At 56.7% G+C, this 21,712-nt stretch overlaps 1 protein-coding gene across 1 annotated transcript in view; it reads right to left on the bottom strand.

Moving 5' to 3' along the window:
• The window catches only part of PEPD (peptidase D), a 112,086-nt gene extending 95,919 nt beyond the window's left edge, over window positions 1-16,167 (bottom strand). Inside the window, exons 1-3 of the mRNA XM_043599077.1 lie at window positions 16,067-16,167; window positions 7,419-7,602; window positions 5,306-5,433 (exon numbers count right to left, since the gene is read on the bottom strand). Coding sequence (XP_043455012.1) covers window positions 5,306-5,433; window positions 7,419-7,602; window positions 16,067-16,083 — 329 coding nt within the window. The 5' untranslated portion in view covers window positions 16,084-16,167. The remainder of the gene's footprint in view (window positions 1-5,305; window positions 5,434-7,418; window positions 7,603-16,066) is intronic.
• Between the last annotated feature and the right edge of the window lie 5,545 nt (window positions 16,168-21,712).

Genomic DNA, 21,712 nt, shown 5'->3' with positions numbered 1-21,712 from the left:
CGCCCCGTGCAGGGCCTCCTGTGGGAAGGAGACATTAAGTGAATGCCTGTGGTGTAGACACAATGGAACCCTTCAGAATATGAAATTTCCAAGCACAGGTCTTGCCAGCTAGCTGCCCACCTGTGTGCGGTTAATGAATAAATAACAGGACCAAATTACAGCAGTCACCATCAATTTCAGCGGCCAGAGTCTGCCTTCAGCTACACGCAACGCTGCTGCCTCTCATCCTGCTCACAGCACAGCACTGGCACTCGCTCCCAACGTGGGTCGGCAACCACTGCAACATTCCAGTGGCTCGTCAGAGAACAGGTCTCTCCAAAGCAGTGCAGGTTCCTGATCCTGGGGATCACAGCCGGGAGGCGGTGCTGGGCATCGGGGGAGCCAGGGCTCCGGAGGTGATCAAAAGGAGGCCCGTGATCAGCAGAGCCAGAGCCCCGGGAAAGGTGCCCAAGGGTTCTGGCAAACGCTTAGCCAGGCCTCGGGCTGCCTGAGATCAGGCTCCCCCAACCCCGGACTGCCTGGGGTAAGAGCCAAAGGGGCTCCCTCAGCCTCCTCGGGAAGGCCTGCACCTCCATCAGTGCCCCTCCCTGAAGACAGAAGGAGGGACAGGGTGAGGCCACCAGGTGGGCTGAGGCGGCCTCAGTCCTCCTGACCCAGGTGTGTGTACAGGGTGCGGAACAGTAGCTGTGAGAAACCACTCACAACATACACAACCCGCAATATGCACACATACCACATCACACCCTACCACACGCCCCCGCACACCCCATCCCACACGTGCACATACACACCGCATACCGCATACACCCAAACCACACCCACCCACAACCACTCCCCTGGCACCCACACACACATCACAGCACATGCGCATCAGCTCCCATACCAGAAAGAGCAGGGCTCAGGCCCTGAGGCCCTGAGCCCGGGGGGAAACTCCCCCTCACCACTCCTGGTCAGGGCCCTCAGTAGGATAAGCACCCTCCTCCCTGCAAACCCCACACCAGGCCCACTGTCTCCCATACCAAGCCACAGTCTCAGCCAGGAGACAACAGGAGCAGAACACGGTCAAGCTGCAAAGGTTCTAGTAGGGCCCCCGAGACCCCGCAGGCCCAAAGTCACTCACCCTCTCTGGGCGCTGAGGCTGCCCGGTATTGAGTTATGGAGACAATTTTAAATTTTTTTTTTTTAATTTTTTTTCAACGTTTATTTATTTTTTGGGGACAGAGAGAGACAGAGCATGAACGGGGGAGGGGCAGAGAGAGAGGGAGACACAGAATCAGAAACAGGCTGCAGGCTCTGAGCCATCAGCCCAGAGCCTGACGCAGGGCTCGAACTCACGGACCGCGAGATCGTGACCTGGCTGAAGTCGGACGCTTAACCGACTGCGCCACCCAGGCGCCCCGGAGACAATTTTAGAGGACCCCAGACACCCCGGCAGCCAAAGCTGCCATCAGCTAAGCCTGATTCTGACAAGACATGATGGGAAACACTCTCACGTCCAAAGGCCCCGGACTTTTGTCAGCAAAGATTCCAAATGAAAACAAATGAGAAGCTACCCTACCCCTGTACCCAAAAAGGCCCGGGGTGAGGAACAGGCCGGGCAGCAGGCAGACCCCTCGGCGTCTGCTGCCCTGACAACGGGACAGGCCCTCTGTGCAGGAAGTGGCAGACCCGCAGATGGGGGTGTTGTTTCCCTGGACGACTGTGGATTGCAGGATCTGCCAGATGGATTTTCAAAAGCCATCGGAGACTGAAAAGGAAGCTGAGGAGCTGAAGGTCAAATGTTCAGGCTGGTGGGTTTTGATTGCAAAGGCCAGGTAATCCCGCAGCCTTGCTCCTGAGCCCTATTGATTATGAGTGTCTGGAAATAGCCACATGCAATCAGATCCGGCCATTCCCCAGCTCCAGCCCCAAACAACCAACTCATTTACCACTGCCCCACTATAACTGAGCCTTCTCTCCCAAAGGCTGGGGACATGGGGACCGGGAAAGGGCCACGCCAGAACAGAGGAAGGGTAAGGCCTGCCCAGGTGGCCACAGTGGGGAGCCAGGTCTGTAGGAAACCGGAGTCTAGCTCTCTGCTGTGGAGCCAGAAGGCCCCTGGGGACCAACCTGCTCATTCCGGCCCACCCAGCATAGAGCCTTTCCAACTGGGAGACCCACATTGCAGACCCATTTCTATACTCAAAGGCCGCACAAGCAGCTGTGTCTGCACCAGACAATCAGCTGGCTTGGCAAAGCAGGGACAGACTGAAGGAGAACTTTTAACAGTGGTCCTGAAAGTCAGCCATGACCAAAGCACAGAATATTATTCCTGTATTATTGAAGATTATGCTTCAGAATAGCCAACTGCTAACAGCTGTTCCCTGACCAATCAGGTCCTGGGTTTTAAACCCTCCAGTCAAGTGCCATGTGGCTCCCCAGATGGTGGCTGTGGGGAAACATAGTGAGATTTGCTCAGATTTTCCCACTGGATGGTAGAGTCCCTAAGGCAGGGACAGGCCTTTCCTCCCACTGCCCCAAAAGACATCCACCCTCCAGGACAGGCACTCCCCAATTTCACACAAGAGTCAGCCCTACATAAAAAGCAAGCAGACAGAAGAGAAAATGCACTCAGAGGCTCCCCTACATTTCCAGACAGAAACTCCAGTGAGGCCCTGCTCACACCCTCCCCTAGCCCTCCCACCCAGGCCCACGTCTCCGACTGCAGGACCGGCACTCCTGGAGACAGTAGGGAGCCACAGGGAGGATCACAGACAGCCAGCTCACAACCCCAGGTGCTGCAGAGGGGCCCCGGCTCTTTGTGGGGTATGCCACTGGCAGCTAAGTGACCGCCTAGAGTGCAGGAAGGGTCTGGAAGGAATACTCTTACCAAGACCAGACCTACACTCTCACTAGGAACCTTCTCACCACAGCTGAACCAGTCACCAGGGTTTTGTAGCAAACCATACTGACACTCTTCACTTTCACGGACCCTGAAGGTCTGGGCTTGCGACAGAGCCCAGAGTGGACAGCTTATCTCTGCTCCACAAGGTCTGGGACCTCACCAGCAGGACCCAAGGGCTGGGACTTGGGAGTCACCTGTTCTGATGGGTGGTCTGGCTGTCAGCTGGGCCTCTGCTCCTCTCCATGAGGTCCCTCCTACATGGGCCCCCTCACGGCATGGCAGCCGGGTTCAAGGGCCAGTGTCCCTGAGTAGGACCAAGTACAAACCACAGTGCACTTTATCGTCTGTCTACAAGATGACCCTGCCACACTCACACATCGAGGCAGTTACCAGGTCCTGACCTGAGTCAAGCAGGAGGGGACTGATTCCACCTCTGCATAGGGAATGGCCACAAATATTGCTGTGGTCATTTTGGGACATTACAAGCTGCCTGTCCCTGCCATCTACCACCTCACTTCAGTGCCACAAACATAACCGTCCCCACAGTGACCATCACTCTGACGACAGCCCTGGCGGTGCCTCACGAGCAGCACTGTCACTGTTCCCCAGATAAGGAATCAGAGGCCCCAGCAGTGGCGAGACCTGCTCCACAAAGGGGCCGTGCTGAGCCGTCCGGCAAGCTTCCAGCAAGACGGGCCCACAGGACCTGCACAGGCCACACCACCACACTGCTGTTTCCTTTCAAAGCAGGGAAGTTGTACGGATTCAACCAGGAATTTGATGAAGACTGACTATAAAGGCTACAACAGGATGGAGAGGTGGAACCCACCCTCCCAGGAGTACCCATGTCTCCAGGCCCAGATATGCTGATCTAACAGGAGGAGGCGTCCAGGAAGAATGGACTGAGGAAGGCCTGCCCCAGGCCAAACCCGAGGCCAGTTTCTCTGCAGGTACAAGACACTGTGGCAAGGCAGGCAGGGAGGTCCAGAGGACAGAGCAGACATCTGCCTCTGCACTCCCCCACACACCCCCACCCAGGCCTGGGCAGTGTAGAGCCTCTGGGGGCTGTCACTGGGCCTGGCTCACCTTGACCAAGGTGCCGCCCCATCCCTCTGGGAAGAAGACGGTACAACCTTCCGTGTCCACCCTGACCCAGGTATGGAGGCCAGTGGGAACCTGCTCGTTACAGCAGGGACACATTTACGCCATCTGCCCTGAGGCCTCTGAGAGGGCCAGAACCTACGTGGCTGCTCAGTCACGCACTCCAGAGGCCAAGTGGATCAGGCATGGCCACTTCCCACCCTCCTCCCCCAGAGGCAAGCAGGAGAATGTCCTCCAGGGAAGCACAGCCCACTTCCCTTCTGCCGTGAGTGCTGCCTAAAGCTGTCTTTACGGCAAAGCTGAAGGCCTGGGGTCAGGAAGCCCCAAAGGAGAAACGTTACCAACCTGTGAGCCTGGATCCCTTGCCCCAAGATGACAGAAGAGGGATCTCTCAGGCCAACCAAAGAAGCTATGGAGTCTGCACTGAAGGGCCGGTGGAGAAGGGTGCTGCATGAGGCACAGGAGGCCCTGTCCTGGGGTCTGCACAGAGCAGCTCCCTGTAGCAGCCACAGGCCCGCCAGCCCACCTGGTAATGAGTGATCGAGGACACGAGGCAGCGAGGGCTGCAATTCAGACGTTTGCCCAGAATGACCACCCTCCAGGCAGGAACGACATGCTGAAGGTGATGAGCATTTTCCAGGATCCCCTGAGCACCTCAAGCACCCACAGTGAAGTACAGCGTCTGACTCAGCACCTCTGTGCAGGCAGGATGGCTCCCAAGGTCGGTGGACATGGCCAAGGGCCCTGGAGCTGGTAGAGGCCGTGGATGATGGGGAGGAGGCCTCTGAGCACAGCCCAGCCCTGGTCCCACACTCTTCACACAGCACAAGCCTACGGCCACTGACCTGTCTCATGGGTGAGCCAACTGAGGCAGGGCCTCCATCTGAGCCAGAGACGGGCACACGACAGGCATCCCGCAATGCCACATTAGCGATGGGCCTCAGAGAATGGTCCCAGGCTGCCCTCTCTGACCCGAGCCAACCCCCATGACACCCAAGGTGGGGCCGCCTCCCACTGATGCCATGCGGGAGTGATGGTTCACTGGGGCCACAGCCTCTGACATTTTAACAAAGCTGAGAATCCAGAATTTCAAGATTAATAAATAGTACCTCCAAACAAACATGACCACAGTCTGTGGCTCTGACACCCCTTCCCAACCAAGGCCGCAGGCTATGGCCCTGAGCAGACAGTCAATGGGCCTGACCTCTGACACCCCGCCCCCCCATCCCCAGCTACTCTTTCCCTCCTTGTCACCACAGGCCAGACCCTTCCCCCTGCCCCAACCCCAGCGGTGGTCAGCAGGCCCAGACTGCTCCTTACTTTCCCATCCAGGTGGCATAGCTGGCAGGAAGCCTGGGCACAAATAGGGTTGACTTCCCGGTGCCGACATCAATTGTGCCGTAGCAGCCTGGATCCGTGACGCCAAACGCCCAGTGAAAGAAGGACTCCTGTGGTGAGAACAAGGACCCTGGTTACCCGGTCAGCAGGACAAAAACATGAGGCACAGGGAGAGGTGTGGGGTGTCGGAGCGAGCACCGAGCACCCTGGAAAGTCAGCTCGGGGCCCCCCAGCCCCACACAGTTGTCCATCTATCCACTCTGTCCCCTGACAGCTGCGGGCTGTCTCCCACTTCCGGGATTTGGCATGGGGCAGCCCGGCTGGCTCCTCCCATCCTGCTTTCAGCTTTCTCTGATGATGCACATTTCACGACATGCCCCAGCCCCACCTGCACCCCTCCCCGGCAACACCCTCATGCCCCCCCGCAGGGCACCCTAGGGCACGCCAGGACACGGGTGCCCATGAGCACCACGGGTCCGGCTCAGCCCTGCCCGCGCCTCTCTGCTGCCCCCATGCCCGAAGGTGGGCAAGATGCCACTCTGACTTAGACACCGAGGCCAGACATCTGCACGGAAAGGAGTCCTCCATTTAGGACTTCTTACTTCCTTCTCCCACCCCCGGGGCAGCTGATGACTTCAGTGTTTAGCAATAAACATTGAGCTAAAATAATGTTCGAAAGGTATGAAGTGGAGGAGGATCTCTTCTAAAATTAACCTTGCATAACAGCAGTCAGGGAGCCAAAGGCTGAATTTAGGAGATCGATTTTTAAACCACAAAATACGTAAACCTCAGGAAGCCTCAAGACTAGGCAGAAGAGCCTTACTGAGACCTCCACGTCTCTAGCAACCAGGGGACTGCAGGCTTGCAGCTGCAAGAACAATGTGGCATGGGAAATGTGCAGCGGGAGCCACTTGCGGCATAAAAACACCCCAATGGCTCTCAGCAGCCGACAGCCCATCTGTGTCCTGTGCAGGGGACGCAGCCCAGCTGGGGAGGCCACCACTTGCCGCGCCTCCACACTCAGGTCCCCTTCACATTTCCCTGACTCCTCCTGGCCTGGATGCTGGACAGCCATGTCCCCAGGGAGGTTCCGGAGTTCCCAGGGTGCCAGGCCCCAGATCTGCAAGTGGCAGGGAGGAGAAGAGAGCCTTATACTTGGAGTCCAGAGATGCGACTCTAATTAGTCCCAGCTCCCCCTCTGCCAAGTCATTTCCTCTCGGAGCCTCGGTTGCATCATCTATAGAGTGAGTGCGATGCTAAGATCGATGAGTGGGGCTGGCTCAGGGCGTCTCCGGCTTTCTGGGTGAGCCTCTCTGCTCAGTGCCTTTGCTCCTGTTCCTGGGAACTGAGTGATGCCAGCGATTCCCAGCCAAGGCCGCCACATCCAGGCTGCAGCTAGGCTGCCCCTACTACCCTCCCCCGCACAGGGCTCCAGATCCTTAAGGAGTCCCTAGTCTACTTCCCAGGTCAGGAAACTGAAGCCCGGTGAGGGTCAGTGAGTCAGCAATGGCCAAACCATGATGAATGTCTGGGCCTCCTACTCCTGCTCAGCACCCTGTTCACACACCCCCTCCCGGATGTCTGCAGCCCCCTGCAGCCCCCGTCTTCCCTAGCACAGGAAGAATCTGGCCCCAGGAAGTCAGACCTCCCCATCTGCACCTCTGCCCAGCCCACCCTCTTACCACCCACTCCTGTGGACACTACCCTCCTCCCCAGCCTGGAACACCCACACCCAACTGCACTTGTCAGAATTCACCCTGGCCTTCAAGGGCCCACACCGAATACTGCCTCTTCCGTGAGGCCTTCTTGCCTACTTGCTCCCCCAAGAATGTCATCTTTCTGTATTCTGACCTAAGAGCTGAGACTGGCTGGCATCAGCTCTGCCTTCGACCACAGCTAGGAGGGATCTGCCCCTCCAGACTATTGGGTATGGGCTTCCTGGGTGCCCACGCCTCGACCTGCCCTCAGAGAGCCTCTGCAGGGTCCCCTTGGGGGTAAAGCTGCCCAGGGCCTACCAGGCCCGATGGTGGAGGAGGGCGGGCAGCCCACAGAAGGCCGGGTGCACGCTTACAGGAAGCTACCAGGGCGGGCTCACCTGGCGGAAGAGGACCCCGGTGTCGGTGCAGTAGCGCTGTGTCTCCTCCCCGCCCTGCAGCAGCACCACAGAGCCCGCCTGCACAGCCGGGTTCTTCCGCAGCCGCTCACACAGGCGCCGCCTGTTCAGGGCAAAGAGTGCCAACGGCACCTTCAAGGTTTCATTCCCCAGCCAAAAGGAAGGTCTGCAAGACACGAACACACATTGCCACATAGGCTCTGTTAGCGCCACCAAGCACATCCGCCACCCGTGGCCTCAGGTGACTGGAGGGCCGAGCCTGCTGTGGGACCCCCATTAGCATGGGGCAAGCTGGTCTAACCTCAATCTGCCTGACCTAGAGACAGCCCCTCGCTGGGCTGCCGAAGACCACAGGGCCCCCTCAGCCGCACCCTCCCCTGCTGTCCCCGAGCGCCGGGCCCCGAGAGCAGATGAGGGAAAACAGCATCTGTTTAACCAGCTGGCAGGTGAGGCCCATGGAGGGAAGCCTACAATGGCTTGGAGACGCACTCAACTTCTGCCCTCAAGGATCCTACTATCCATGCAAGAATGAGCTGTAATCTGGCCCAGACAACACTGGATCCCTGCCCAGTGCCTTCATAATGCTGTCTTCTCAAGTCACAGACCCAGCATCCTGGGCCGGGACACCCACCTGGCCCCAGCACACACACACACAGGACACCCAGTACCAGGGCCTGAAGTGAGTCTGTGCCGAGGGGATCATGGTGAGATGGACTGGGCAGTGGCAGCCCTCAGGGTGCTCTCCTGAAGGACCCACATCACAGGAGAGCAGGTGGATGTCTCTCCCCACCCCCACCCCAATCCCCTCTACACTGAGAAAATAGCTCACCCTCCCAGCACCTACCCCCCAAAGCCCACCTGCCTCCAGACCCTGCATCCCATGTCTATTCCCCGGTTGCTCCAGCATCAAGTTTTCCCTCTCAGGATCGCTCTTTGTAACCAGTGTACAGGAACCTCACCCTTGTAAAAAATAAATAAGGAAAAACACTTACTTCCCTTGACCGCAACGCCCCTCCAACAGTTGATGTCTCTGTCCCCTTTGCAGGAAATATCCTCTGCAGTCACTCAAGTCCACTGTTCTACTGCCCATGCTCTCCTCGATCCCCTCCCTGGCCTTGGCCGGGTCACAGTGACCCCTGCTCCTGAACCTGCACCCAAAATCCTCATGTGGCTTCCCAGTCCTCGCCTAGCTTCTAGGTTCCTAGGCACCTGGGGGCCACTCTTTCCACAGCCCCCCATCAGGCTCAGGCTCGCTCCCCCCTCAGCGCCACCTCCAGCTGGAGGAACCCCTCTCCTGCCTGGACAACCACAGGGAACTCTCCAGGCTCTCTCAGTCCCAGCTTCCTCCAACCAGAGGGACACTTTACAATGCAAATCGGAGCAGGCCCTCCCCTGCCCACCCCCTCTGCTACCTAGTGCACTTGGCCCAGAGCTACCAGGCACTGAGGGGATGCAGCCCCACTCTGCCTGCACTGGGACTCCAGTTCTTCCCCAAACAACAAGAACACTCCCCAGGGGCCTGGATGGCTCCCGTTCTCACTGTATCCGGGCCTCTGCAGAAACGGCCACACTTTCCAGAAGCTTTCCAATACTCTGTCCAAGACTTATCCCCTACTCTCCTCACTCCTCTCTAGAGCACAGGGCACTGGCTGACATCATTTATTTACTTGCTCATGGTCTCCCCAGGTAAAACGTAAGCTCTAGGAGGGCAGGAATCTCACCTTCGTTCCGAAAGAATGACCAAACGGAGGACAGGGGACAGAAGACAGAGGTAACATCCTAGCAAGTGTGCTGGGGGCTAGGAAGGCTGCCGGGCCAGGCCCAGGGGGCGGCGGGGGAGTCAGGCAAGTGCATGTGGTGTGTGCCCCAGGGAAGGGGGCAGTAGGTGAGACACGCAGGCCCAAGAGGGCAGAAACAGCCCAGAGCTGGTTGAGAAAGAAGGCTCTGCCAGGGACCAGAATGAGAGCCAGGCACCGCACTCACCTGGCCATGGGCCCCTCAGAGACGGGGACACATGAGCAGGTGACACCCCCATGCACATCATGGCTTAAAAGCCACCGCATTCTGGTCTTCCCCGGCTTTCCTCTTTACACGCACAGCTCTCTCCTCTCTCCCCCCACTTAGCACCCTCCAGATCCACTTTCCCTGCTCCGCCCAGGTCCCCCTAGCACTTCAGTAAGGCTCCAGGTGGATTTAGCCGCTGGGAGGCAGGGCAGGAGACTAAAGGGTGGAGGGAGGACACAGAATCCATTCCCTGCTCTCCCTGGTGAGCTGGAACCTGATGGCTGGTTGTCCCGCCCTGCAGGACCACAGCTTGGCTTCCCTGGCTCCTGACCAGCTTCCCTCCTCTTCTCTCCCAGGTCCCCTTAACCTGCCCACAGCTCTGTAAACTGACCCTGCATGAAACTCTCTTCATCACCCCTTTGAGTGAGGCCCTGCCAGGTCCCTGGCTGAAATGACACATCTACCTTCTTTTTTTTTTATTTTAATTTTTTAATGTGTATTTATTTTTGAGAGAGAGAGAGAGTGTGTGTGTGTGAAAGAGAGAGACAGACAGAGAGAGAGAGAGAGAGCGCGCAGGGGAGAGGCAGACAGAGACAGAGAGACAGAATCCGAAGCAGGTTCCAGGCTCTGAGCTGTCAGCACAGAGCCCAACGCAGGGATTGAACCTGTGAACCACGAGATCATGACCTGAGCCGAAATCAGGTGCTTAACCGACTGAGCCACCCAGGTGCCCCGACACATCCACCTTCTGACACATAGGCAATCTGTATGTACTGGTGCTCACTGGGGAGGTCCACCTCCACGCACAAGAAAGTAATCCCATGGAGACAGATCTGGGCCTGCTCTGGTCGCTGCCACCCCAGTGCCTGGCACTCCGCTTGGCACACAGCAAGTACTCAATAAATATCTGCTGAGTAAACAACGGTCACAATGTGGGGCCACCCACACAGCTGTGCAGATCAGAAGTTGCCACGTCGGCTCCAGTGGGGCAGGAAGCAGGACCCTTGGGCCCACCCTGGCCCAGAAAGGGAGGAAGGGTCACGCACACCCCACACGTGTCGACAGGGCTAGAGCTCCCCACCCCAGTCCCTGGGCCTCGCCCTTACAGAAGGGTTGTACAGGGGCCAGGACTTCCTCTGAGCTGGGCTGCTTTTCTGCTGTGCTCAGCCACAAGGATCAAAGGGCAGAGGTGACAGCTCGTGAACATGCCTGCATCCCAGCTGGCCATGCAGTCAGGAACCAAAAGTGCAGCCACCAGCACCCGCACGGCCCCCCACACTCTTTCCCCTCACTCAGCAAATCCCAGGGAGGGGATGGCACAGGGAAGAACCTCATCTCTACAGACTCCCCAGTGGCCCAGCGGGAGCATCACTAAGACACTGCTGCAGGTGGCCTCGGCCAAAGTTGCCCAGATGCACGAAGACTCCATAGCGCAACTGGCTGAAAATGCCCAGTTGCAGCCAGCACCCATCCCCTCGCCCGGCCCACCTCATCCCCCACCACTCCTCACCCCTCTCCCTGACCCTCTCTCCTTAAACACACCAGACACTAGGTCCACCTGGCCTGCCACCATGCCCCCACCAGGAAGGCTCTCAGAAGAAGAGCTGGGCTTCCTCTTGTCCAGACCCTTCTGAGAGGCCTACATGTTTCAGAGCATCTGGACTGGGACCTTCTGGCCCAAGGGCCAAGCAGCCCAGAACAAGACAGGTAACTTGTTAAGAATCCTCTCTAGGATCATCAGCTGTTATTGTGAAGAAAACGTGCAATACTCCCTAAGTCTCCATGGGTCTCAGCCCGAACGGAAAAGGGCAGCCCAGGCCAGCCCAGGAGCTGCATTACTGCAGGGCACCCCCAGAATCAAGGTTTATAGAGACGCGCCCTTTAATTTCTCCTGACGTAAACCAACCCTCTCCCCCCATCCCCAACAGAACATGGGGCCCAGAGCCAGTGCAGGTGACTTCCCGCAAGCTCAGCAAAAGCAGCACCAATAAAACGCCTCCACCTAGTTTCCACTGGCGCTTTCACAGATCCCCAGAATTGAAAAGGCAAAAGACAGGTCATCCCCAAGTGCCAGTGTAAATAAGCCAGCAGAGGCTGGCACACCAGCTCTGGGGCACGGGAGAGACCCAGAGAACAAGCTCCGGTCCCCACAGGCCAGCCCACCCCTACCAACTGCCAGGGCCCAGGAAGCAGCCAGTGACCAGGAGTGGGGCCAGCCTTGGGGAGAGTGTGACGCTGCTGTCCCTGCAACCCTATCCCCCCAAACCATACTGAGCCACCCCCTCCTTTGCCTCAGTGGCCACCTGCAGGGTTCTCACCCACGGGGGATTCACCCATGAGGATTCACACACAGAACTTAGGGATTCCATCTTCTTGGGTGGGGAAAAAGTAGATCTTTCTTGCCTTTAACCTCTCATCCAACTGTACATTTTCTTCAGTTATTATTAATGTAAGGAACTAACCACGGCAGTATCAGCAGTGTATGAATCTGTCACCAGCAACAATCATATGTGTTTTCCTATCATATTACTGATGCCACGGGATCTCAAAATATCACTCTTGTTCGTCGCTACTTCATAATTAGGGTGGTCATTAGGCCTGCTGTTTTTATGACTTAATGTGTTAATAAAGAAGCATATATTACTATACAGCAAATTTATTAACATTTTGATAACTATTTCAGTGTAATTAGTTTTCCTTGTAATTCTCTGTATTTTATTTTATGCATTTAAAAAAATTTTTTTCATGTTTATTTATTTTTGAGAGACAGAGAAAGAGAGCAAGCGGGCATGAGCGGGGGTGGGGGGGAGGGGGGCAGGGAGACAGTGAGACACAGGATCTGAAGCAGGCTCCAGGCTCTAAGCTGTCAGCACAGAGCCCGACTCGGGGCTCGAAACCACAAACTGCGGGATCATGGCCTGAGCCGAAGTAGGACACTTAACCGACTGAGCCACCCAGGAGCCCCTATTTCATGCATTTAAAAACATGTTGAGAAGGGTGCACAGGCCTCACCAATGGGCATGGGGTCCACGGCACAGACAAGGACAAGATCCCCGCACTAGAGTGTAATGCCACTTCTAGATGGGGCCCACACTGCTAAGTTCCCAGCAAGAAAGACCAGCCATGGGCCTCTGCTTCCTCACCCTCAGCCTCCGGCTCGGGCTGGGCCCCAAGCCCACTGGCTGGCTGTCAGCAAGGGCAACCCACTCACCCTAGGAGGGTGCCTAGAGGCAGCTGACCAACACTCCCCCACCCTGCCTCCCTCTTTCCCGGGAAGGGTCAGGGGGGTCTAAGCATACACAGAGACCAAGAGAGAGAGAGCTATGGAGTCAGGACCAGGCCTGGAAAAGGGCCAGAGGAGGGCAAAGGAGCACTCAAAGGCCAGCCTGCCTCCCACAGACCCACCCCTACCCACCCACCAGCGTCAGCCTGACACCTCTTCTCCAGGAGCAAAAGGTTCGTATCAGGGTGGGGACAGGCTTTGATCCAGAACCTGACTCCTCTAGTTACTTTCTCTCCCTAAAAATGCTGACTCCGGCATGACCTATGACCCAACACGTACACACCGAGGGCAGCTCATCTGCTTTTCCACACTGGCAAAGGCTCCCTGGGAAGCAGCTCCCTGGGAGCCCCTCGGTTAAAGAATTAAAGGTATTTCTTGGGGCGCCTGGGTAGCTCAGTTGACTAAGTGTCCGACTTCAGCTCAGGTCAGGATCTGGCTGGCTGGGAGTTCCAGCCCTGCGTTGGGCTCTGTGCTGACAGCTCGGAGCCTGGAACCCGCTTCGGATTCTGTGTCCCCCTCTCTCTCCGCCCCACTCCTTCTCGTGCTCTCTCTCTGTCTTTCAAAAATGAATAAACATTAAAAAAAAAATTTTTTTAAGGTATTTCTTCATCTTACTTGGAATTCTGTCTCCCCCCCCCCCCGCCCCGCCACATTTCCTTTCCTCAATCACTGAGAGCCTCCTTGCAAAGCAGGACAGCACACTGGATTAAAGTTCCCCTTTTATTCATTAGGCATCACGTCACCCAGCACCAATCACAGGGTGGCCAAATGGCCCTGAAGGTACAAAATGACCTGGTCCCTGGGATCCAAGGATGCCAGAAGAGGCATAAAGGGAAGCAACATCTCAACCACAACTGGCAGGTGTGCTGACACAGAAAAGCATCCTGCCAGTGGAGAAAACTGGGAATCTCTGGAGTTCTGAGCAGGAAGCTTGTATCAGAGGTCAGGAGGGAGGGCAGTCAGGAAAGGTTTCTAGGAGGAGGAATCATCATCTAAGCTGGGCCTGCACGTATGTGAATAGTTACATCGGAGGCCAAGGGCACTCCAGGGCCAGCAGGTGAGTGGGCACAGCCAAGAAGAGAAAGGAAAAAGCCAGGTGAGGGAGGAGATGTAGGCAGCTCTGGGTGCAGCCAAGTCTCATCTCTGACCACGGAAGGCTCAGGCATGGCTCAAAGAGGGGGCACCAAGTGCTATGGGATGAGAGGTCGAGCGGTGAGGGAGGGCTTCAGAGCAGACCCTCTGGGGGCTATGGGACCCTCCATCTCATACATGACATCCTTGCCCAAGCTGGTAGGACAGAGCGGGGTCAGCCCTGAAACACTCCCCAGGGGAGCTTCTTATTGCACCTGGTCTTCTAGTTGAATCTGAGATGCTAGTTTAGGGCTTCCAGTGCTCCCCAAATCACACGCAGCACACTCCAGTCCCTGAGACTCTCACAGCCTCCCCTGGCCCAGGCTCTGGAGGACCCTGCAGGCAACCAAATCTGACCCCCAGAGGAGCCCATGACCGTGACTTGATGGCATAGTGCCTCATTACGTCTGACACCCTGATCTGTCCTGTGTGTGCAGATGGGCAGAATTTTGCTGGAAACACACTCAGAACCTACCCCCCTTAAAGAAGCTGCTAGGGTTTGACCTCAGATTCAAAGTGTCCGGCAGGATAGTCCCACACCACGGCCTGGGATGGCTCCTGCCAAGGAGGCCCTGTCAAGCTCCGGAAGCTCCCTGCACTTCCAGTGGTGCACCTCTCCAAGAACCCTGTCATTTTGTGTCACCTCCCTCACCATCCAGCCCAACCCCCCCCTCCCCCCCGCCAAGGCCCAGAGGATCAGCTTTGCTGTAAGAGCCCTCCTTCCAGGATTCGGCCAGCTCCAGGCTCACGCCCATCCAAACAAGGAGTCTGGCTTCTCTGTACCTTCTCTGTCAATGCAGCCCCTGGAACTCGCTGTGGCCACCTAACTAGCCCAGATATAAAGACAACAGACCCACATCTGGACACTGGCCTTCACTTGCTCACTCTGCTCCTTCAGACAGGGTCATACGCTGGGTTCAAGGATCTGACCCTGGGTTTTTTAACACTCATCTGGGATTGTGCATGCACAGTTCTCTGCCTGAGGGGCACCCAGAGACTGGTACACACGTCATCCATTAAAGGTCGGCCCAGTACTGTCCCCAGAATACAGCAAGTGACCAATAAATGTTTGATTTGTATGTCCCAAGCTCTCTCAACCTTGGGGGCTACTTGAGGGGGCCATTTTCTGTTGCCATTCTCCCCGCCTTCCAAAAAGAGAAATGCAGTCAGTCCCCACTCTGATCTCAGTTCCTAGCAGGGCATTTGGGGCAGTGCCCCCTAGCTATGACTTCCTCTCCTAGCCCCCAGCACCACCGGGCCCATTTGCCCTACCCATTACTGGGCCTCCCCTTGAACTCACACACAGTCCAGGGTAGCAATCGTCTAAAGAGCACATATGATTAGATTAAACACTTGGATAGCTCCAGCCCCTCGGGACAAAGTCTGGAGAAGTCAACTGGGACACCACGCCCTCCAGCACAAGGATGCACCCCATTCTCCCCTGTCCCCAGCAGTCTTAACTCTCAACCTTTGTCACTCGCCCTTTGTTCAGATGTTCCCTCCTCTGGTACACTCCTCCCAACGCTGCAATGAACCCATCTGTTCACACTTCCTCCCAGCAGGACCACTCACCCATTTTTTCCTGCAGAATTTAGGAAGCACCTACTGCATGCAAGGCACTTACTAGTAAGATCCAGGAGTGAACCAGCGAGAGGCCCTGACCTTACTTTCAAATGAGAAGACGAGAAACAAGTAAAATAAATGTACTATATAGTTTATCAGGAGGTGATAAGGGCTGCAGAAGTAAGATAAGTGCTGAGGGAAAGCGTCTCCGAGGTGACGTTTGGGCCCCGAAGGAAGCGGGAAAGTGGCCCTCTCCGGAGCGAATTCCAAGCCCTTTTCAAACACCGCCTCCTCCCGGGAGCACTGCGTCCCGGACGCCGGGGCAACGCCGCCTTCCCATCTGAGGGTCGTGGCAGTGAACGCGCCTGCAGACGTGAGCCCCTGCCTCGGCCACACAGCCGGGCCGCCACGCGCGCGGGTGTGTCTGAGCGCCAGGGTGATCCCGAGGACCACCCTGCAGCGGGCAGGGGAGCTCGGCTGCCCCTGACTCGGAGCGCGCAGCCAGCCCCCCGCGCGAAGAAGCGCGCTGTCCACGGCCACACAACTCAACCAGCGGGGCCCTCGCCCGGCGGCGGGGGCTATTGACCGGGAGACCCAGGCCCCCTCTCTGCGCCGCCTGCCCACGGCCAGGGACAGGAGCAGCACTCACCCGGTGGCCGCCGCCATGTTCGCTCGGCACCAGCGTCACGTGAAGTGAGGCATCAGCTGAGCCCGGCCAGGTCCCACGGCCGGAGGCAGGGCCGGGGCGGGGCCGGGGCGGGGCCGGGGCGGGGCCGGTTGTCCACGCCCCGCCCCCTCCAGCGTCTAGCTCCTGGAGACCCAGAGGAACTGAGCCTGCAAGAGAGGAGGATCCATCTACTCACCGGCAACCCGCTGTACTCGAGGGGCAGGGCCGGAGTAGGGGGCAGGGGTCTTTCCAGGGTAGGAGGGAGTGTCCCCAGGCCACGGATACCTTGATTCAACCCCCCACCGGGCGTCTCAGCGCCCACCGGGGGAGGACACCCTGGGAGAGAGAGAGACCTTGACCCAATCTAGGGACAGGGAAGAGGTGATAACTGTAGCTTAAGAAGGGAAATGACCTGAGCAGAGACCAGGACTACTGGAGTAACCAAAAAGTTCAGGGTCCAGGAGAGGGGATGTGGGAGTGAGAGGTAAGACCTCAGAGGTAAGCAAGGGTCAGATCCTGTAGGGCCTTGGAGATGGGGCTGGGAAGTTAGGTCTGGTAGGACCTTTTCAAGCTCCCTCAACTGCAGGATGGAGAAGGGCCCAGAGGCAGGGAAGCCAGTGAGGAGGGCTGGGGAGAAGTGGACAGAAGGAGGGCACAGTTCAGGAGGGAGAATCTACCAGAAGGTATCTCCCTTTGCTCTGCTGGGCACTGCTGTTGGGTGCAGGGTCCCCCAAAGAGTTGGAGGAAGGGGTGCCAAGGAGGGAGATGGGAAGCAGATGTTCTAAGGGAGCAACCTAAGCTGCAGGTGTTCTGGAATAACAGTAATCCTAACAACTACTGCCAACAGGTACAGAGCACTTACTGTAACCCAATGCTTTGCAGAGTTAGCTCACTGAGTCCTCACAAGAGCTCTGCACAGCAGTCTCTGTTCTTAATGCCTTTTAACAGATGAGGAAACTGAGGCCTGGAGAGGCAAGTAACTCTCTCGAGCTTACGCAGGAGGCGAGTTTATGCAGCCACACCCCTGACTAGTTACCCATGCTGGCTCTGTCAAGGAAAGGGACCCAGGGCTGGGGTGGGGTGCCCCTGGGATCCTGGGCCACATGAGGGTGTGCATATGTGTGAGGTCAGGAAGTAGAGCCCAGCACAGGCCCACGGGGATCCTGACCCGAGCCCCCAACTGTCTCAAAGCTGGAAGTAGCTTCTGGTTGAAAGGCTTGGGTTTGGGGTACCTCTTGTTTCTTTGACAAGGATGTGGGTCACTGTGGCCAGGCTGGGGGGCCCCAGAGGCTATGAGATGGAGAGGGAGAGAGAGCTACTATGTGTTCCCACAAAGCTGGGAAGAGAAGAGGGGGAAGAACCAAGCCAGACCATAAGCAGAGTGGGTGACACAGCATGGCCACTTTGGATCCCATCACCACCCCCGGTTGCCTCATCTGTCAGGTGAGATCTAATGGTACCACCTTGCAGGGCTGTTGTAGGGTTTCATAAGCAAACCTCCAGGCATCATTAGCCTGTGGCACAGCCGAAGAGGTCAAAGCCGTGAGGAGGAAGGCGGCACCTCCAAACAGCTCTTCACACCTCCCTGACCCAGTTAAGAAAGACGAGAATTGACGGAAGAGGGGGGCCCCATCCCCCCCTCCCCCTTCCTAGTACCTATATAGCAGTTCTCAGGGGTCTCTGTCCCCCAGGTAGGACTCCCCCAGAGAGGGTCTATCAGCCCCCTTGTGAGTTTCCAGGGAGAAGAGCAGAGGTACCAGGCTCTATAGCTTACCACCTGGCCCTGGGCCCCCGAAATCTTGAACCCCTCCTTTAGCAGTTCCTCCACCTCCAGCCAAGGAAACTCAGTTCCCTAAAAAGAGACACTTGTTAAAATTAACAAAGGGTGAGCAGAATGAGCTTTTCATGTTCCTTTGTAGAAGGAACACCTGCCCCTGAGCTAATTACAACCCCTCCACCATTTCTTTTGACGTAAACTATGTCAAAATTAAGCCAACTGTCAGCTCAGAGTGTTTATTAATATGAAAAAGAAGCAATTATCCTAAACATCCACACAATAATAGAGGGAGGGCACCTATCAACTCAGTGAAGCTCCCTGGTGTGTGGGCAGTAATAGGAGGGCCCTGCCCGTGACTCCTGTACACCCAGGCCCGTCTGGACCGAGGCCTCCCCTGCCAGTGTCACAGGAGCCTGGCCTAGGGGACTACCCGTCACCACTCACCCCTCCCTCCCCATCAGAGGCTCTGGGAGGGCTATTCCCCACCCCACCTCCACCCCCCCACCATCTGAGCTCCGGCAGGGCTGGTCCCCACCCCCACCCTTCCCCATCAGGAGCCGGGGCTCCAGGAGATGCAGCCCTGGGAGTGGGAGAAGATTGCATAGTTACTCATGCAGGGCAGATCCGGACGCTGTTGGGAGCCAGGAGGCAATTGGAGAAAGATTGATTTTAGGGAGTTGGAGCAGGAGTGTGTAAATCAGCAAGGGAGAACACTAGGCAGCACACTCAGGCCTTAAGCGATGTCATGTCCGAGGTCACAGGCCCTTGGCTGAAACAGTCTCCCATAGTTGTGACCTATGGTGTGTGTGTGTGGTGGGGGGGGGGGGGGGGTGGTGTTTGTTCTCGGCCATCTCAGCAGCCAGAGCATCATAACTCTCCAGAAGTGCCCTGCCCCAGCCAGACACTCACCAGAAACCTGGTCCCAGGAAGGCTCCTCCTGGGAGCTTCTGTGGCTCCCTAAGACACTGTGTCCTTCCAGGTTTCCCTGCTCCACCCACCCCTCTCAACTTAGCCACATGTTCTTGCAGCCCCATAGACAGTGATGACAGTTGGCTGCCAGGCGATGGCAGCCCCAGCAGCGTTGGCCAGCCAGATGGACACGTGAGCCACCCTTGGGGCCTTGAAGGGGTGTCCCCTGGCAGAGCTGGGACATGGGCCCCGTCCATCTTCGGCTGCATACTGAGGACACTGGTCTGCTGGAAGGCTCTGTGGGACCATGCTGGAGGTGGCCTGGACGCTGGCTCTGACCCTGGCTACCAAGCTGTCCCCCGTGGTGCCACTCTGTGACTGGTCACACTATGAGGGGTCAAGGCCCAGACCCTGCCCTGGATGTCCCAGGACAGAGGAGGAAGAGGAGCCCACCATCGGGAAGGCTGCTGTTTCCTCCTGCAATCAGTGGGGGGGTTCCTGATTCTGGGCAGGAAAGCAGGGGGGCCAAGCTCATGTGTGGGGCTCGAGCTCAGGAGGGTCACAGGATGGACCCAGAAAGAAGCCAGCAAGAGACCCTGTGCCAACCACATGGGAACACCAGCCTCAGGGTGTGGCATGTGACATGGGGTGTCATTTGGGGTATCCTTGATCGTTTCGCTTCTGCCGAGAACGGAAGACGGGGCTCAGAAAACCAGCACCAAATAGACTGAACAGAAGGAGTAGAGGGGGCGGGAATGGCACGTTGCTACCCGACCTCTCCGCCAGGGAGGAAAGATGGAAATGAAATGCCGGGAGGCTGCCTCTCCATCACCGCGCTGGCAGGTCCCAGCCTTCAGCCTCTGCAAAGTCAGCAGGGGTAGCAGCCGCAGGCCTCCCACCCACCCCACCCCCCGAGGCCCGCGTGGCCAGCTCCTTCCTCCAGGCCCCCATCCGCCAGCCCCCCACAGGAGCCCCCACATCACGGCACACTCCGCCTGCCCTTCCTCCCCACCTGCCCGCCTGCGTATCCGTCTTCCTGCAGAAAAGAGGCGGCAGCGGCTGAGGGGCCCTCCCTAGGAAGCCCGTCACCACGTCAGATGAAGTGGTCCCTGCTGAGTGCTTTGCCAGGGTCTACGAGGCAATTCAAGATGAGAAATGGAATGGTGGCTTCGGAAAGGCAAATCATTCCAACAGCACCTTAAAAACATCGACGGAAACAAGCTCTTTGTGTGTGTGTGAAAATGGGGAATATATTGTTTTTCACTGTTTGGAAGACTGTTTTCTCATCTTGAAATCACAAGCTGTTTTCTTCCAGAGAGACTTATAAATACATCCAATTATCGACATTCAATATAGGAAATAAAGTTCTGGAATGGTTTTCTTCCGTACACGCGGAGTGGGCCGGCCAGGTTGCGCAGGTGATAATGACTTTTATTTCTTGTGAGTTGCATCCGCGCAGAGTGGCTGGTCTCTGCACCTTTTATTGCTTTCACCTTTATTACATTTCCCGTGTTGTGCTGGGCTCTTCATTGGTGTAACCTTATTACCGCTTTCAAGATCTTGATAAAAATGAATGACAGTCCTAATTTCAAAAGTAGGAGTGTGGGGTCCCAGAGCAAGGGGATTTGCTTAGGTGGCTTGTGTCCTGCAGAGAAATCTCCCTGGTGGGGGACGGCTCTCCAGCTGTCCAGCTCCAAGTACTGAACTTGTTCTGCTGACATTCACAATGTCCCTCTCCCATATTCCGGTTGGTGTGGCATTTTAAGGAGGGCACGTTTGGCCCTTCATGAAATCACCCCCAGACTGTGTCCCCAGAGGCCACTAACCTATCCATGCCACCGTTAAGGCTGGGGTCGCCTGTGGCTCTGCCTTTTCCTGACCTCATGCCTATCACCCCTTCCTCTTCAGTGCCTTGTCCCTCCCATGCCTCTTCCTTCCTGAGGGCCTTTGTCACCACACCCCCATGTGACTGCCAAGGCTCCCCGGCTGCCTGCCTGCCTTCAGTCTCTCCCCATTCAGAGCCCCCATGCTCATTAGGATTCTTTGTAGCAAACAGCCCCTGAGTCTGTCTATCTCAAGCAGAAGAGGGATGGAAGGATGTCAGGCAGCACATTTAAAGGAGAGGAAGGCTCAGAAAACAGGCAGGAGCTGGGCGGTTGGTAGCCAGACCAGACCACACCACATGCTGCTGCCCAGGACCCTTGCCATTACCTCTGCCCTTGGACATAAACTTGGACTGACACAGTATCCTGGCTTCCCTGCCCCCCATGGCCAAAGCCCTTGACGGGCAGTTCAGCCCATTACAAAGTCCAAGCCTTGTGCCCACTCTGGCTATCTCATCCCTTTTGGCTTCAGGGCAGGGGGCAGAAGGGGAGTATTGGCTACCTAGCATCTCACCGAGGCCCATTCACCAAACAGGCGGGGGTTAGATCCTGCTATGTATACACAAAGCCTTATGACATACAGTGATGGCTCAGCTTGAGGACTAGAAACTCTTCCTCAATGAAACCTTGAGAAGTCCGCAACTTGGACAGACTAGTCCTGAGTATTGTGAGCCAAAAGCCTAGAATGCAATTATTTCCATTTCAGCACTGTGGGGAATAAGCTTAGAAATTCCCTGGGCTTACACCAATGGGTTAACAAGGCATAAAGAATTACAAAGCCATAGGGTGTTCTCACCCAAGCTTGAGTGAACAAGATAAGACCCCCAGAATGAAGTGGGGGGGGGGGGGGCAAAGGCCCCAGAATATGCCACAAAGGTAATATGCCAAAGCAAGATTAGGCAATTCAGGGCGAAAACGCCCCCCAATTTAGTACTATAGCAGAAAGCTGCTTTCACAGGAAGGAAGGACCAAATTAGGTAAGCTGGTAAATAGGACTATAGACCGCTGCTGCTGTGGGTGATGCTGCCCAGAGCGGAGCTGATTAACAAAGGAGAAGGT

The sequence above is a fragment of the Prionailurus bengalensis genome, chromosome E2 (assembly GCF_016509475.1).
Source record: "Prionailurus bengalensis isolate Pbe53 chromosome E2, Fcat_Pben_1.1_paternal_pri, whole genome shotgun sequence".
Lineage (NCBI taxonomy): Eukaryota > Metazoa > Chordata > Mammalia > Carnivora > Felidae > Prionailurus > Prionailurus bengalensis.
This window is presented reverse-complemented; position numbering and strand designations above follow the sequence as displayed.